Here is a 15,944-nt window from a genome sequence, read left to right on the forward strand (position 1 = left end):
CGGAGTCGCTTGGCGTGCACAGTCCAGCAGCGGTACACTCGTTCACCAGGCATGCTATCCGCCTTTTCTTATCCGCACTGAGGGCTCTTAGCCGCAGTGTATTGGCAGGGCACCTTCCTGCAGCTCAACTCTGAAGGTTGTGGGATTCGTTCTAGGTAAAGGCCTGTGGCCCGCATTCCGAATGCTTCCTCACTGAGTGCATAGTTCTCTGAGGTGAGCAGTCTCCGCCTTGAGCAGTCCCCCAGCTCGCCTGCACATTGCAGTAACTTGGGCTCCAGTTCCTGGGAATGCGAATAGCACCTGCTTCCCAGAAAGTTCAGTCAATCCAGCACTCCACTACCAACCTCTCTTCTTGGCTGTCGCGCTCCCCTGCCACAGATTGAACAGAGCTGAGCCGTGCTTCAACATCACACCAGTTGCATCCGGACACGTCGCATATGAGTGTCCCCGTTGTAGGCTTTTCGGGCACTTGTGGGCCCTAGCACTGTCGCTCCCGACGTACTCCTGCCACCACTGGCGGCCCGAAAGTCCGCGCCTGGTCCGGGCTCCAAAGCAGGAACCGGTGCCTGCTGGTTGCCTGGATTCCTGGTTGTTCGGCCCGTTGCTGACACGCGCACCGCCCCAAACAGTTCTTGCTGGCTGAAGTAGAGCATCCACAACCTGTTGCTGCACCCGCGTTGTCCCGGCGTTATCGCCTTTGGGATGTCGCCTTGAGGAGCTCTTCAGGCTTTTGGGATGTCACAGACCTCACCTAGGACCTCTCGATCTGGCACAGAGCTCAGGTTCATTCCCAGGCTCTGGGACGGTTCGCTGGAATCATATTATCCGTACTAGGCGCAAACGTACCGCCGAGAAACTACTGTGTCCGGACTATGGGATTCTCACCGGGTTGCCGTGGTGGAATTTCCGAGCGATAGGCCCACAGATCAGCCTTCTCTAAGGTCCGTGCTGCCGAAGGAAGCGAACTAGACGGTGTCTGGTGCTGGATCGGAGGTCGAGGGTTTCGATCCGCCTCTCTCCTGAAAACGACTCCGGAAGTCGAGCGCGGGATGCAAACGGGAGTCCGAACTCCCACAATCGGGACGAAACACGACTTTAAGCTCGTCGAAGTTCTCTCACGTTCAGAACATTCACGAAGCAGGTGTGTTGCGGACCTGACTCAGGTCCCGGACCACAGTCCCCGGCACACACGGCCAGATGGACACTCAGAACTCGTCGACAAACGAGCCATAACTCTTCCTCCCTGCGACGGCCACTTCTTATCTCTTCGGAAAATCAGACTATGCATCACAACTCACACTAGAACAGTGTCTTGCGTCCTCTGCTCTCCATTTCTCTGGAAGATTTCCTCCCCCCTTCGATCTCTGTTCTCCTCCTCCTCGTCGTCCAACTCCTCCTCCTCGTCGTCCAACTCCTCCTCGGTTGTCCGCGCTGACAAGCCAGTCCGGGAGTGGTTGGGTCGTGCGTGCGCGTCGTTACTGGAGTCTCGCTCTCGGTCTCTTCCAGTTTGCACGCTGGGTCTACGTCGACCCGTATATAACGCGTTTTCCAGCGGATTCTGCATTCTCCACAGCTGCAATTACTTGTTCTCTCCTGTGGAGTTTGCTGCCCCAAAAGCAGCAGCGCGCTCCGCGTATGTTACGAGCACATGTTTCGGAGCCTCGGCGACAAACAGACTTGAAGGTGGAATCCCGGCACTTGTGGCTGGCTTCAAAGCACGACTGTAGAGCAAGGTGATGGGAAACTCAGTTAGCTGCGGCATCTCTCGGGGAGGTGTAGCCTTTGCATCTAGCCGGGCGGCTTCGTAGTGATTTCGGAATATCTCTAGGTATGTTTGCAGAGATAAGGCTCGCCATTCTCCTGCTTGCAAATCAATCAGCTGGTCCGGGTAGGCAACTGCGGAGAAGCGATGGGCCTGCTCCCTCACTAAGCTGTCTCGGGCGTCAACATACTACTGAAATCGCTTCCGGGTAGGGCGATCCTGCCCCGAGTTAGAATACTATCAATGGGGTGGCGTGCCTAGGGCGATGCTTGCAGCAGCAGCTGGTCGAGCCACCATGGCTCAGGAACACTCCCAGAAGCGTGCCCTCGCCAGCACACACTTTCCCCCAAACCTTCACACCACTTTTCTGAATCAAGCTGCCCTAGGGCTTCTTCATCCTCCTGGTCATGCGACGGGGGCCGGGCACTGTGTCGTTTTCTGCGTCGTCCCGGGAGTTGCGGCGCCGCGGAAAGTGCGATCCAGGAAAGAGGTAAGAAGAAAACGGAGAACGGTCCGGACAAACGCTGCCGTAAACGGCGAAAAGTCCGCCATAGTTATCAGACGGAACCCGACACGAGTATCGTGCGCGAGGGGGTTACGGTTTCCGTTCCCGGGTCACGGCAGCACTTGTTGCTCCCAGGCTACTACAACGGCCGACACATTATCGAGGTCTGCCAGTGCCACGAACTGCTATAACGGCAGTTTCGCTCACTGCAACACACGAAGACTTTACCGCACAGCACAAGAGGACACAGAACCTGTGCTCGCTAAACGGTTGTGGCTCCCCGCTCGCTACCAGCAATCACTGGCTTGCACTGATGAGTGTGACGGCAACACTTTCCGGAGATGTAGCAGGCGCGTCACCGCATACCGCAACAGACCTCAGCACACCGTATCGCTGGAGAAAAAAAGAACCTTCCGCCCTTCTTTCCCAGGCAGACTTCCCGCCACACCGCGGCCAGCAGTAGGACGTCTCGTCGCGGAGGCCAGGAATCCCGTATAGCCAACGGATCGCACACACTCTCTTCTTCTGCTCCGCAGGCCCAGCGCCTTCCCACAACCAAAGTAGAGCACGGTACAGCCACCAGCGGCCTAGCACTCTGGCTATGGTCCTGCCGCTATCGGCAACACTTTTCACTGGTCACTCGCTACCCCCGACTGCAGGCTTTGCGCAAGACGGGGGCTCTGGGGCCGCAGTCGGTCCACAGGCACAGCACACTCGATGGGTGGGCGGAGCTAGATTGCGGGAGTGAAACTTTTAGTTACTGCCGTGACGGAGAAACCGAACAGTTCTGAGCCTGTGCGCCAACCCATACGCACACAGACCTGAACGGGGAACTCGTAGGAATGATTCGCGATCAGATGAGACGCTTCCGGGAAGGTTTGACGCTCGAAGGTGTTTAGGCACGCGGCTGAGTACACGCAGAAGCCGCAAGCGGCTACACCCAGCTGGCTCGATACTTGTAAGGCGAGTGACTGTGCTTTCGGCAATGCGGATAATCGGGAGGCTCGCAGCGTCTGAAACGGCCGATGCGGGAACTTCGGAGGATAAGGTTCAGAAAAGTCTTCTTGCTCGGCCTCTGTACAACGCACGCGTGCAATGAGAGGCTTCGCGCTCGGAGGCGCTCACCCTCTCTCACGCAGATCTCCTTCGACCGAGACATCACACGTTCGCACGGCATATGTGTGCCACTCCGCAACACTAGGCGACAGTCGCGCAGAGCTTCAGTGCGGGCATCACAGGTTCAATATGCTGTTAGCAGTGAGGTGTCATTGTGATCTCTTAGCCATTCCGTGTTCTGCTCAGGAGAAAGACAGAAAGAGAGCTTTCCTACAGTTCCGAAAGAGGACCTACTTGCAGTGCAGCTATCTCCGGCAGAGGGGGCCTACAGCACGCTGAGCACGCGAGTATGCCTGCAATGTCCGCCAGAGCGTGACATAACTGTGTGTCGGTTTGGGGAAGTAAGCACCTGTTGCGTACAGGAGATAGGGACAGGACTCATGCAGCCCCGATACATCATGCATGCAGACGATGCCACCCCCGCTTACCTCGTCCAGAAGGGACACAGTGTGCTCTTTTTCCTGTCGTATCGATTGTGGTGCTTCCTCGCCATTTACAGTTTGCGTGACATCCGTATCGTCGCCTTCGCTGCTTCCGGGAACCCCTCCCGCAAGAGGTCTGCCCGGAGGTGTAGAAAATGCTTTCTTCAGATCGACCGAGGGAAGGACAGGCCATTCCGTCGGTCTCTGTAGTTCTCAGTCGAGGAGAAAAACGCGAGCGACCATGAACATCGAGGACACTTATTAGAGGGTGGCGGACAGGAACAGAACCAGCAAAGCGACTGAACGCCCCGAGCGCAGAGGCAGCTTCACATCTCGTTCTGACTGCACTGCTCTCTTTCTGTTGCGCGGGCACGGCGGTATCGTCCATCTTGCCAGAAAAGGTTGCACTTTGGACATCTCTCTCTCTGGTAACGACGGCCCGCACGAAACTGCGCTGTCTTGAATACCTGTTTACGCTGCGTCATAAGTTCTACCCACCGGCGCCGGACCTAGTCGGTTGAAACCGGGTGCAAAGTCACACTTGGTCCTGTCTGCCAAAGGAAGGCCAGTCTCCCATGAACATTGACAAATTTCGGAGAGTTTTTCGCCTTTTACAGACGAACAGAAAGCCGTCTGTGCGTCTTCTTGACTGCCGCTTTCCGGGGGTTCCTAGTGTGTTTTTCAAGCATCGAGTGCGACTCGCTCTCAAGGTATGGAATGACCCGCCTCGCAACCCTGAACTTCTGCACTCATGGCTCGCCCCCTTCTTACTTCACTGGCAGCTCCGAGTCCTGTCCATGAGCTTCCGGACAAACAAAAGAAGCGTCACAGGGGGCGCCCGAAAGCCCGGGGCGCCGGCCACAGCATTTCCAGTTCGACTGACTCGGCCGATGACGGGCTTCTAGTAAAGGGAAAGAAGACCGCCCCGGAAGAAAATCGAACAGGCGGGAATATCTCTCAGAAGACGGCAGGAAGGCTAACGAGCTCTGGGCAACGAAGTACAGAGCATGACAGTGGGGGGTCACAGGCAGAGGATGACAAAGGCCAGAGTGTTGCGGACGGCGGGAACATAGACAGGGCAAAACCAGTACTTGTCAGGAAGAAAAGGAAGCGAGTGGAGTGCTGGACAATCGAACAGATCACATCTAGCAAGGATAAGTTGCTGAAGGAGCTGCAAAGCAATCGTGAGAACTTGAGCAAATCACGGGTGAAGCGGCTTCGAGCTCGTCTGGCACTGCTCACGAAGGCAGAGCAGGGCGAGGCCCAAGTAGGGGGACAGCTGGCTAAGGCGAAGAAGAAGAAGAAAACAGGAGCGGGTGGTGGGCTAAATGGCAGCGGCGTGCAAGCGGGACCGAAGCAGAGGAAGGGGGGAGAGCACATGAAGTACTCAGCCAAGCACCGAGATGTACGATTGAGCGGGTCCCAGAAGCGAAAGCTCCAGAGAATCTGCTTGCGTTGTAAGTCCACTCTGGAGTACTTGTCGCAGCAGAAGGCGGAATTATAGCTCGTGTCGTTTCATCACTGATTCACTGTGTCCGTAAGTTGGCAGAAGGTCGGTTCTCTGAGATACACGCATACAGCATCTCGCGCCCAAGCCGTATTGTAGCCCGCCTCTTGACAACACGGAGCAGCCGATCCCGCAACCCTGGGTTTCTCCGCTCTACATATGGTCCAGCTACGTGACAGACTTCATTCCTAAACAAGTCACAAGTTTCTTTTTAGTGTTTGTCCAAGAGTTCTTCGACCGGCGAACCACTTAAACAGATCTAAAGAGAAGCAGGGGACAGCGGACAGGTGCGGATTAGCCAGCGAGAAATGTGTGTACAGCTGGTTGTTGATGACTCCGTAGTTGTCGAAACTGTGTCGCTGTCGGCATTTTTCGCCACTAGGCTATGTGTAGGCGTCTCCCGGTCCTGAAGTCAGGTATCGGCGCTAGGGGACCAGTAGAGGGGTGCTTTTACGGTGTGAGGAAGCGCGTCCGTGGGACCAATCTGCTGCAGAGTTGCTGGTGAGAGTAGAGTGGGCATGCACGGACCCGATACTGTGACATTCGCATGAGCGGAACTGGAGCACGAGTGATCGAAGGACCTGAACTCACAGTGTATTTCCACACTTCTTGCCACGCAAGACAGTTTTCCATCAGCGAGCTTCAAGGTACTACGGATTATCTTTCACACGGACTGGTGTTTCCTGGTTTCTACGGAGAATAGTTGTGCAGAAGGTGTGGAAAGTGCCCAGGCGCAAGCTGGCTGCAGAAAGAGAGAGCTCTCCTTTTTTTGTATTCCTCCTACTGGAAAGCCCGAGGCCTTACACTCTTTCTAAGATCAAGGGGACTCAAAAAAGCGACTCCGTTTGATAGCGCCCCAGGGCTCGCCGGAGGTACTAGGTAAAAGCGGAGAACGACGTGGACGGCATTATTGCGGTATGCGCCGCATCCGGTGCTTGATTGTTCTACTTGATTCATCCACGATTCTGAGGAGGTTCGCCGGCTACGCGTTTCCACTACTCGTTATTCCTTACTATCTTTTGTGTCGCCTTCGCCACAGGTCGGGAGAAAGGACATCTTCTAGATGAGTGCCCTCTTGAAAACAAGGATAGTCGGAATGGAGCAGAGAAGGGAAGCGAGGCATCTATGTGCGGAATCTGCTTTAACTGTGGCGCATGTGACCACACACTGAAAAATTGCCGGCAGAAGCGAAGAGCTGTAAGGACACCGAACAAAAACCCGGCCAGTTTCTTAGCTCTCTGGAATCATGTGTTTCTGATCTCGATCTTCTGCCGAAGTCCAGTCCCGGCACCTCGCGCGTTTCATCCCTGCGAAAGTATAACCGAGTGTTATCATGTCTATATGTGCAGCTTGCTATACTGCAGCTCGCATCCGTATTCCTGAAGGTGCGAACCTGTATCCTCACCTAGTCTCCTGAGAAAAGAAAACTGAATATATGGAAAAGTCTGATGGTGTACCGTCGCTTCCCTAACGTCACGCTACCGTCGGGGAGAGTGGCGCAAAATGTTGTCGAGTTAGGGAATCCTGAGTCAGATGGTTTGTTCCTCTCAAGCCCAGTCACGAGTGTTGAAAAGAGTGTAGCGAACACGGAGAAGGTGCCTGTTTCTTTGGTGTGCAGAGCGCTAACTGCATCTGGCTGTAAGCATTCATCAGACTGGCGCAAACTGCGGAGAGAGATGAGTATCAGGTGCCATCGACAATAGGCGTACGGGGTGTCCTGTGTCTCCCTGTCGAAGGCGTATCTTCTTTTCCCGTGATCCGGTAGTGTGCTGTTTTCTTTCTTACTCAGCGTGGCTTCTGTAGGGTACCACCACGTTTCATTCAACACGGTAGGGGCGGCGGACGTGCGGCGGGCCGTGCCGAAAGGTGGAAGGAGCAGGCTGCTTGCGGAGTGTTTGAATCTCCCTTTTGTGGAAACTCGGCTGCAGCTTTTGTTATATAGTGAAGGGCGCAGTAACGACCGCGCCGAGTGTAGACAAATAAATTGATCCGTGTGTCGAAATCCTTCGTGCAGGATGGCTCTTTGCCTTTTGCGCTCTGCTTCGTCTGCGGAGAGAAAGGTCATCTGTCTGCGGACTGCCCGAAGTCAACAACAGGTACGCTACAGAATCAGCTATACTGGAATAACACCTAGGCATCACTCGAAATATCACTGAAGCTCTGCAAGTGCCGGATTGCGATATCTTCAAGCACGTGTACTGCTCTGAAAACTTGGGTGGGAACCTATTTTTGCTACCTCGTCGTTGGTCTCTATGGACGGAAGCCGGTATCGTAAGAAAGGTCTCCCTAGACAAAGCAGCCGTTAGTGCGGCGGCTGCTAACCTAATTCCCTCTTACGTCAGTTCGTACGTGGCTGCTCCCGGAGGCGTCTTGGAGTCGCAGCGAGTACACTATTTTGAATCTCCCCACATGAAATGAGCATGGAGAACATACATACGCGGGCATCGTGCGTCGACAGCGTTGCTCCGACTGAAATACCCGTTCAGTCGCCTTGTGTCTCGAGTGAACCAGGCCCGATGAAAGTACGGCAACAAGAGTCCGAATAACCGACAACCCCTTTTCCTCACATTGGCATCGAAGAGCGGTGTGTTGGTTGATCTGCATTTTTATTGTCTGGGGGTGATCCCAGGGGGACAGATACGGCAGCGAGGTGTGTTGTGTGATCTGACGGTGCTTTTGCCCCTCCCTCCAGGGAAGTACCCGGAGGGCGGGTCGTGCAGGACCTGCGGCTCCATTCATCATCTACAGGCGGACTGTCCTCAGTCCAGGAAGCAACAAAAGAACCCGCGCGGCAACGGACTGAAACAGACAGACCATGAATGCCGCAACAGGAATTACCGGACGTCGCAGACAGGCCACAGCGCCTTTGCGGTGTCACAGAAGGGAAGGAAAGAGGAACGTAGTCAGTCTGGCGACGCTGCAGGAGAGTGCGTGGACCGCAAAACCCGGAGAATTAAAACTGAAGTGGATCCAGATGAGTACTGGATGCACCAAACAGGGTGACCTTCTCGGTGCTGGTTCGCTCAGGACCAGTGTGAGTTTTCTGTAATGGCTGGAAGATCCTCCTCTTTCTGACCAGCTTCGGCAACGCCACCGCGGCGTAACTCCGTGTGTCCGTGAATGCACTCAGGGCACAGTAGGGGGTTTGAGAAGATCTCTCGTTGAGCTCTTTCCCACCAGCAAATGGCCGGCTGCAGTTGAACGCTGAAGCCGAGGCCATGCATTCATCTAACAAAGTCTCTTCGCGTACCTCGGGAGTGCTGTCAGATCGGACACGTCAGTCCGGCGGAACAGCGTTCTAGTCAGACTTGGTAGCAGACAGATCTCTTTGCGATCGGCAGTTTACCATTCCCCAAGTCTGGGCAGGGCACTTAGCAAATAGCGGGGCGGCAGACACCAGTAGCTCACTGCTTCCGAGTGCCTCCCCGCGTAACTTGAGGCGTGAGTGGAGAGTCATTAGCAGGACAACTTAGGCGTATTCAGGATTTCCGCCGTTGTGGTCCAGGCTTGCCGCGAGCGTACAGGGATGCTTACAAAATCAGCAGTGATTTCGCCGACACCGAGCACGGCTGCTGGTCGCTCAGCAGGGGGCCAACGTCAACAAAAACCTCGGGACTCAGGCTTCTGAGCGAGGTTTCAGAGGCAGGACAGGAGCCAGCGCGCTTGCCTTTCGCATGGAAGCACTGCTCTCCAGGGTCTTACGCAGCTGGTCATTTTTTACACGCACGCGTTACGAGGACCCAACGGTCAAGAAAGGCCAGTTAGACACGCTTGTCTGTAAGGTCGCCCGAACAATGTTATGAGCAGTGTGAGAAGTCTAGTGCGAAGATGACCTGATGGAAGCACCTAAGGTGGGAGCTGCTATTCTTGAACCGGTTGTACGCTGAAGACCACCACACACTCGTGTTACCAGCCGCAGCGTGGTCCCGCTCGGAGAAACGGCAGTCCCGCGACTGGCTCGCTTCGTTTCAGTAAGGGGGAGACGGCCCCCGAGCACAGACAGCCTGCGAGCGAGGAACCGTCGCCCGAGCAAAGCCGCGCCTTCGGCGTGCGTAAGCACGTGGGCATGTCTCACCACGGACGGACAACGAAAGCCGATGTTTAGTGCTTCAGAAAAAGACGTTTATCCCACTGCGGGGATGCAGTCTATCCCCACATTCGGTCTCCACTTTTACGCTCGACAGAAGTTGGGTATCGCGTCCCGGTGCGTTCACGTCTTCTCAGCGCAGCTAATTGAAATTGCTTCTTTCCGTCTACTGAAATCCGTTCTGAAGACGCGAAGCCAAATCTGTACAAGCCAGCAGCACATTATCGTCTCCGGTTCTGTCGTGCCAAGGGTCTCTCTTCGTGGCTCATTCGTCCTTCCCGTCCTGCCTGTTCGACCGTCGCTTTCTGAGTGGGGACGTCTGGTCCCCGGCGCCGTGTACACACGGAAGCCTGCCTTGGCGCGGAGCCCGCATTTCCATCCACTGTTCAAACTGAAGCTTTTTGTCTAAGGACTCCAGGCGATCTTATTCAAACTTCTGGGGCAGACAAACACAGGGTCTCTTCAGTCGTTCGGTGCATGAACAGCCATCTCCCCATGCGGCTAAGCAAGCCCAACCCGATCCCTTACCACCATTGGTTGCCGACCGTCTCGAGATTCGAGGAGAGTGTTAGCGTCCGGGACGGAAGCGAAGACAGCCCGCATCAGCTTCCTTCTACTGGACGGAATCAGACACTGCCGGGACGGTGTAGTAGATCTCTCGTGTTTCTCTAGGTATCTCCACCGGAAACTCCACTTGTGAATATTTGGGAAATTTATGGACGTTGTCTGAATTGGTTTTTGCCGTTGTACGGACCCGCGTCGGCCTTGGCAGCGGCTTCGTTGTCCAGTACGCCACCGAGTAGCATTCCCGGCCAACGTCGCACATGCCCTGATAGTGGTCCGTCCAGTCGCCCACCGCAGACATCGCGCGTTGGATTAACGGCACTTGTCGCTTTCCTTCCTTTTTCGAGGAAAAGCTGGCCGGAGAGTCTTGGCACCCGTTTTTTTCTTGCCTTTTCCTCCCCAGTTGTCCTGGGTAAGGCCCGTGGTCCTTGTGCGACAATTCTACACACCGTCCTACCCCGCAGTGCGCTTGGCCCGAAGTCGTCGTCCACTTACGGGACCGGCGGAGTGCACCATTTACTTTTGATTCCAAGATTGACCCGAATTTTTTTTCTCTCTGCGGAACCTCAGCGACTTTCCATATAGGTACGCTCCTCTCTTGCTTGTATCAGTGTGTGCGAGTTTCTCTGTGTCTGATGTTGAGTGCTGGGGAGTCGACCTGAAAATCGATGGTTCATCGACGGATGTCTCGGAGTTTTGTATTTCACAATCTCGTGCATGCTGTGTTGTCGATAGTCACCGTGTGCGAACGTGTGTGTAGCTATGGTACGTGTATCCAGTGTGGAGACATGGTGTAGACTCAAAAAGGTAGCCCGTCCTAACGGGTTGCGCGGGGAGATGCCAAACGACAAAAAATATCGGGACTACTGAGTCGCGTGCGCCAACGGATTGGTTCGGGAGATGTTTGCCCCTCTTCGGTATATTGGATACGTTTTTTCCTTCGTGTCTGCTCTTCGAAAGAAAGGTATCCATACTTGCCGGGGTTGTCTCTTAACTGCAAATCTGCAGGTGCGTCCGTTGGACTCGTTCTCCGGGCAAGCGAGGAGTGCGGAAGAGTGTACGAGCATCCTGTCTTCAGGGTGCTGCTACACCACGTCGCTCGTCTGAAGCGGCTCTACTTTTGCCATCCGGACCATCGGTTGACTTGTTCTTGTCCAATCATGGAGACGACGGGAGTAGAACATAAACGCAGCGGCGGAAGGAAACGCGGAGCCACCCTCCGTGCTTCAGCGAGTGCGCGTCCCAGCATAGCTCATGTTCAGCAGCACCAGCAGAATCTTGCGCGGGAAATTTTCTGGAAAACTCAGCTTTGCCCAAAAATCCAGGCCACCGGGGTTTGCTCGAAGAGAGACCAGTGTAGCTTCGCCCATTCCAAGGTAAGAGGCTAGCACGTGCATTCCTATATCGCGGGAGTAGTCGGGTACCGCAATTGTCGTGCTGTACAGAGTGTGCGAGAAATCTGTGTTGACACCTTGTTTGTCCATTTTGGTCCCCTGTCTACGGCATCAGGACGAGCTCCGCCCCCCTCCGGACCTGCGTTGCACTAAGTGGTGTCGCCGCTTCTTTCAAGGGCAGGTCTGCGATGACCCAAAGTGCTTATACGCCCACAGCAAAGAAGATCTTCGCTGTAACAGCGATCAGCTTCTCACCTTCAAGACGGCCATGTGCAAATTTCACGCCAGGGGCCTTTGTGTGAGTGGCGAATCCTGCCGGTACGTTTATTTGGGAGGGTGATAGTTTGTTCAACTAAGCTCATTCTTGTTTGTCCACGTGCCGACCACATGAAGTAAAGTATGCGGAACCAGGTGATGCCATTTCTCGGTCGGATTTTTTTAACGCTTAACTGTTGTACCCTGTTTCTTTTGCCTCAGGTTCGCTCACAGCTTATCAGAGCTTCGATCTGCGGTGCCGTCCGACGTCGTCGAGGGTGGCACCAGCAGCCCTAGCAACTGTGAAAGTCAAAAGAAAAACGCGAGTGTGAATAGCAGTCGGGGCAGTATCAGTACGGACGGAGATACTCCGGCGGGAGACCTCGTCAACCCGGTTGCGGAGTTGAGCAAGGCATTGGCGGCTTTGGACGTTACCGTTTCTTCGTCTTCTCCGCACACGGTAGGGAGTAAGGTGGCTCCGGTCACCAGGCTCCAGCGTGCTGGTGTTTCTTCAGCAAAAGAGAGGGGGAAGAAGGGTGGCAGCCGGAAGGTGGCAGTTCAACACGACCCGCGCAAGGAAGCAACTCGACAGCAGTCTGCTGGTAGAGGCACACAGCTAGTCTCGAAAAACGTGCTGTGTGGTAACTCAGCAGATGCGGCGGGAGGGGGGGTGAAGGTGGTGCTGAAGGAGGGCCAGGAAGGTGAAGTCGGCGGCAGAGCTCGCGAAGCCGAGATACACTCAGCAGATCTGATCAGAAAGACGAAAGATAGAGGGGTCGAGCGTACAGACAGTGACACTTTGCAATTGTGGAAGCCAAAGCGACCGAAAGAAGAGCGGACTGAGAAGACGAATGAAGGACGCGAGCCCCAAGCGCAGCAGCCCGTGGCAGGTGCTAGAAACAAGCGACGAGGCACCTCGTCATCACCATCAATCTCAAAGAAAGTGATGCTGGCGTATCTCGTGAAGAGGGCGACCAAGAAACACAAGTCGGCAAGAAAGAATAGAGACCTTTTTAGCTTCCGCATTGTGACAGCGCCTCGAAGCGAAGACGAAGCTCATATGACTCCGACCACGGGTCATGACATCAGTCTTACTTCTCCTAGGGGTTCACACACGAACAACACATTGAACCCTGAGGCAGCCCCTTTTGTACCTGCCCAGTTTCTCCAAGGACGCGCTGCGTCAGACGGAGACTCCTGTGGTTCTGATCCTTTGCTGGCGCGCTCTGCTGGTTCGTCGGCTACTCAGAGTCGGGGGTTCTCTTTCGTGGGCTCGGAAACAAGAAACACACCAAACGCGCTGTCGGCTCTAATTGCTGCTGTCGCGGTATCTCAGGCCCAGCAGTTAGAGAGAGAGAGAATTGCAGCGGCTGCTGCAGCACGTGGTCCTGGATTGGCCCGGATCCTGGAGCAAACTTTGGCGAGCGTCTCACCCGAGGGTTTTCGTCTCTTCGAGATGTTTTTGAGGGAACTGACAGCAGCTGCTGCTTCGGCCGCGACGAGTGGTGCCGGTAGCTCGATTCTTCAGCAGAACGGGGGCCACCAGCACCACGCCTCTTCTACAAGTGGCGTGACTACGACCCAGCCTTTCGCCATTGCTGTAGAGGCAGCTCGGACAGCGGGGGCAGCCTGCAGGTTGGTTCAACAGCAGTCGCAAGGAGGATATATGGCCGCAGAACCACGCCGCAGTGGTTTTCTTTCAACGAGTGGGAGAGGGAACACGCTTTTGCAGTCGCCGCCTGTACATGCGTGCCAGAATGACGTGAGCACCAATAACAGTGCTCTGAGTTCTCTGATTTCGGCACTTGCTGCAGTGTCTCTCACAAACAACCAGCCTGTCGCTGCCCAGCAACAGGCCGCAATATCCGAGGAGCTTTCTGGATTTTCCCATAGGTGTGGCAGGGCGGCACCGGCTACTACAGGTGGTTCCCTGTTGCATCAGGACGTTAACGCCTCATACAGGGACTGCCTTCTGATCGCAAGCCTTTTATCACCCTCTCTCTCAAGCAACCGCGCTATGGCGTCTGAGTTCCCGGGGAAATCAGTGACGCCTCTCCTTGAGGCACTCGGAGAGGGCTCGGAAAACGACGGCAGAATAGACCCCATTCCAGGTTTCCAGGCTCGTGTGGGTGACGTTTCCGATGCTCGAGAGAATTCGCCACTGAGCGTTCTTCAGCTGAAGCAGTTGCAACAACTTTTACTTCAGCGTCAGCAGGGCTTGCCCTCGTTTAGTAGTGGGGTTGCCAGGGAGGGACAGAACGTGAACGAGGCTTTTTATTCGCCTATGCTTTGTGGTTCAGACGGCCCCGTGATCTCGGGGACAGAGGAAGCGTTAGCCGGTTTCATGCCCACGCGACTGCCCGCAGGTCAGTCCGTCACTACGAATACTCCCACTTCGGGTGGAGGCGGCGTGGGTTCACTGTGGCGTCCAGCCCCGGACGTTGCTGCGCAAAGTTCGCCCTTCGCATGGACCGACGACGTCAAGGCGGAGCAGGGAAGGGGAATTCTGGAGCTACTGGCTGTCATGACTGCAATGAGCAAGAGAACCGACATCAGGGACAACAGCAGATGCGGTGATGGCACGTGTGAGTTCCCGGGAGCACGAAACGAGAGTCCCGTCACTGGGGACGGGGCGGATCGTGCCCTGTCTCATGTGGACGGTGCTGATGGTATGTCTGTCAGCAAGGTCGTCGGCGCACAGTCAGCGAGTCCTCTGGACACAGTCTCATCGGTGATGGCCGTGACAACGACAGAAGGCCCTGCAATGGATATATCACATCTGGATGACACTTCTTGCGACTGACCTGGCGGCAGATATGGAAGCAATGAAGGTCGCCCCAGGAGGGCGCCAAGGGGAATACGTGGTGCTTGGAACCGCTATGAAGTGAACGACGCCGCTTGCCAAGGGAACAATACGAGGTGGCTTACGCGCTGGTGTAATAGAACCAATGAGGCTCGATGGTCCGACTGCAACGGTGCCTGGTGACCGTGACGGTTTCCCTCTTCAAGTGTCGTGTCAAAGGACACTCGGCAAATGAAGGGGAGCGAAGATGGTATCATGCGCAGGACAGTTTCCAAGCCGATCAGCAGAAAGGCAACTGCGGCCAATTGTTTTTTCCGAACTTTCAAGTTGGTCGGATGTCTGTTCGTGCGTGCTGTGACGGGTGAGAGTGAAATTCTCATTCGTTGTACCACGACACTCGGCTTTTGCAGAGCTGTGTGTGGTTTGTGGGGAACTAGAGGCAGAGGGTGCGTGCGCTGACATGCAGCGGAGAGCCGTGTTTCTCGTTGTGACTGGGAGAGGCATAGCGCCGTGGGGCGTCAGTGGCGGCCACTGCTTCCAGTTCACGTGCTGGAAAAGCCAGCTTTTTTTATCTAGTGAGGGCGTGTGGTGACGCGTACGCATCCGTGAACAGTGTGCAGCTGTCCTGCTTAGTACTTGTAGGTTTAGGTGCCTGATAGTCTGGCGCAAAAAACCGTCTTTTTTGTTACTGTGGAAAATTCCGACACGCGAGTTAACGTAAGGGTTGGTGACGCTTCCGGACCGTCAATCGCGGAGGGGAGAAGTACCGTAGCTTTCCATTTACATAACCATCTCGTTATGACTGCAGATCATTTTCCAGACGGGAGGAGTTTTCTGGCCCTCCTGCTGATGTCCCCCAGTGTCGGCGTGTACTTTCGGTGATGACTATCATTTCCGCTGCACCTCCCGTGCGGCGTCCGTAATGGTGTTTCAATCGCACACGCGACAGGCTGGCGGATGTATACATGCGTAACGCGTATATATTTTTGGGGAGGGTACGACTCCAGTTGACGCCCTAGTCGTCGCGTGGTGTATCATCACAAGCTCAGTTGGTCGGTCCAAGGACCGAAACGCGTAGGCACAACGAGTGGGACCCACCCACGTTCTACGTTCAGTCAGGATACGTGAACTAGACTGTGATCCTCTCGAATGTAATGTATGTGCGGTATCGAGTTCACATGGGCAATTCTGTAGGGTCTCATGGTATCGTATCTTGCCAGCGGGCAGGTCTCGTTGCCGACGTAACTCCAGTGACGCGGTGAGCAAAAGTGGATTCGTTTCCACACCCGTCATCAAGTTGTTTTTGTCCTACCCACTCCATTCTGTTTTTCACTCCCAGTCCAGGGATTCAGGGCCCGAGGTCCGGTTGGTGCTTTTGACCCAGTGCTGCAAATTGTGTGCGAGCGCGTCTTAACTATCAGGCGGCCTTGTCCCGCTGCAGTGTGTCACAGCCCCAATACGTTCTTTTCGGAAAACAGATGAGCTAGTCGCCGTCCATCTCTTAATTCAAGATGACGTGAAGCGGGTGC

General features: G+C 55.0%; 2 protein-coding genes across 2 annotated transcripts; one reads left to right on the forward strand and one right to left on the reverse strand.

Moving 5' to 3' along the window:
* Positions 1-2,979: 2,979 nt before the first annotated feature.
* On the reverse strand, positions 2,980-4,054 carry CSUI_007372 (uncharacterized protein). The gene is made up of 3 exons (XM_068067518.1): positions 4,046-4,054; positions 3,812-4,009; positions 2,980-3,060 (listed from the first exon to the last, which is right to left on the reverse strand). Exons 2-3 carry the CDS (start codon positions 3,996-3,998, stop codon positions 2,999-3,001), a joined length of 249 nt encoding a protein of 82 aa, XP_067920502.1. The 5' UTR covers positions 3,999-4,009; positions 4,046-4,054; the 3' UTR covers positions 2,980-2,998.
* CSUI_007373 (zinc finger protein zfp1) lies at positions 3,513-14,415 on the forward strand (the record flags this gene model as incomplete). The annotated part of the gene is made up of 7 exons (XM_068067519.1): positions 3,513-5,262; positions 6,352-6,509; positions 7,327-7,408; positions 8,005-10,548; positions 10,972-11,339; positions 11,473-11,675; positions 11,835-14,415. Exons 5-7 carry the CDS (start codon positions 11,124-11,126, stop codon positions 14,413-14,415), a joined length of 3,000 nt encoding a protein of 999 aa, XP_067920503.1. The 5' UTR covers positions 3,513-5,262; positions 6,352-6,509; positions 7,327-7,408; positions 8,005-10,548; positions 10,972-11,123.
* Positions 14,416-15,944: the final 1,529 nt, after the last annotated feature.

Source organism: Cystoisospora suis (assembly GCF_002600585.1).
Source record: "Cystoisospora suis strain Wien I chromosome Unknown contig_3889, whole genome shotgun sequence".
Classification (NCBI taxonomy): domain Eukaryota; phylum Apicomplexa; class Conoidasida; order Eucoccidiorida; family Sarcocystidae; genus Cystoisospora; species Cystoisospora suis.

What these genes read in the sequence shown, in the direction of transcription:
- CSUI_007372 (XM_068067518.1), bottom strand. Translation starts at nt 3,998, where the DNA reads ATGGCCTGTCCTTCCCTCGGTCGATCTGAAGAAAGCATTTTCTACACC. An exon ending in CTGTGTCCCTTCTGGACGAG is followed by an intron (nt 3,061 to 3,811) that starts GTAAGCGGGGGT and finishes GTTGGCGCACAG; the next exon opens with GCTCAGAACTGTTCGGTTTC.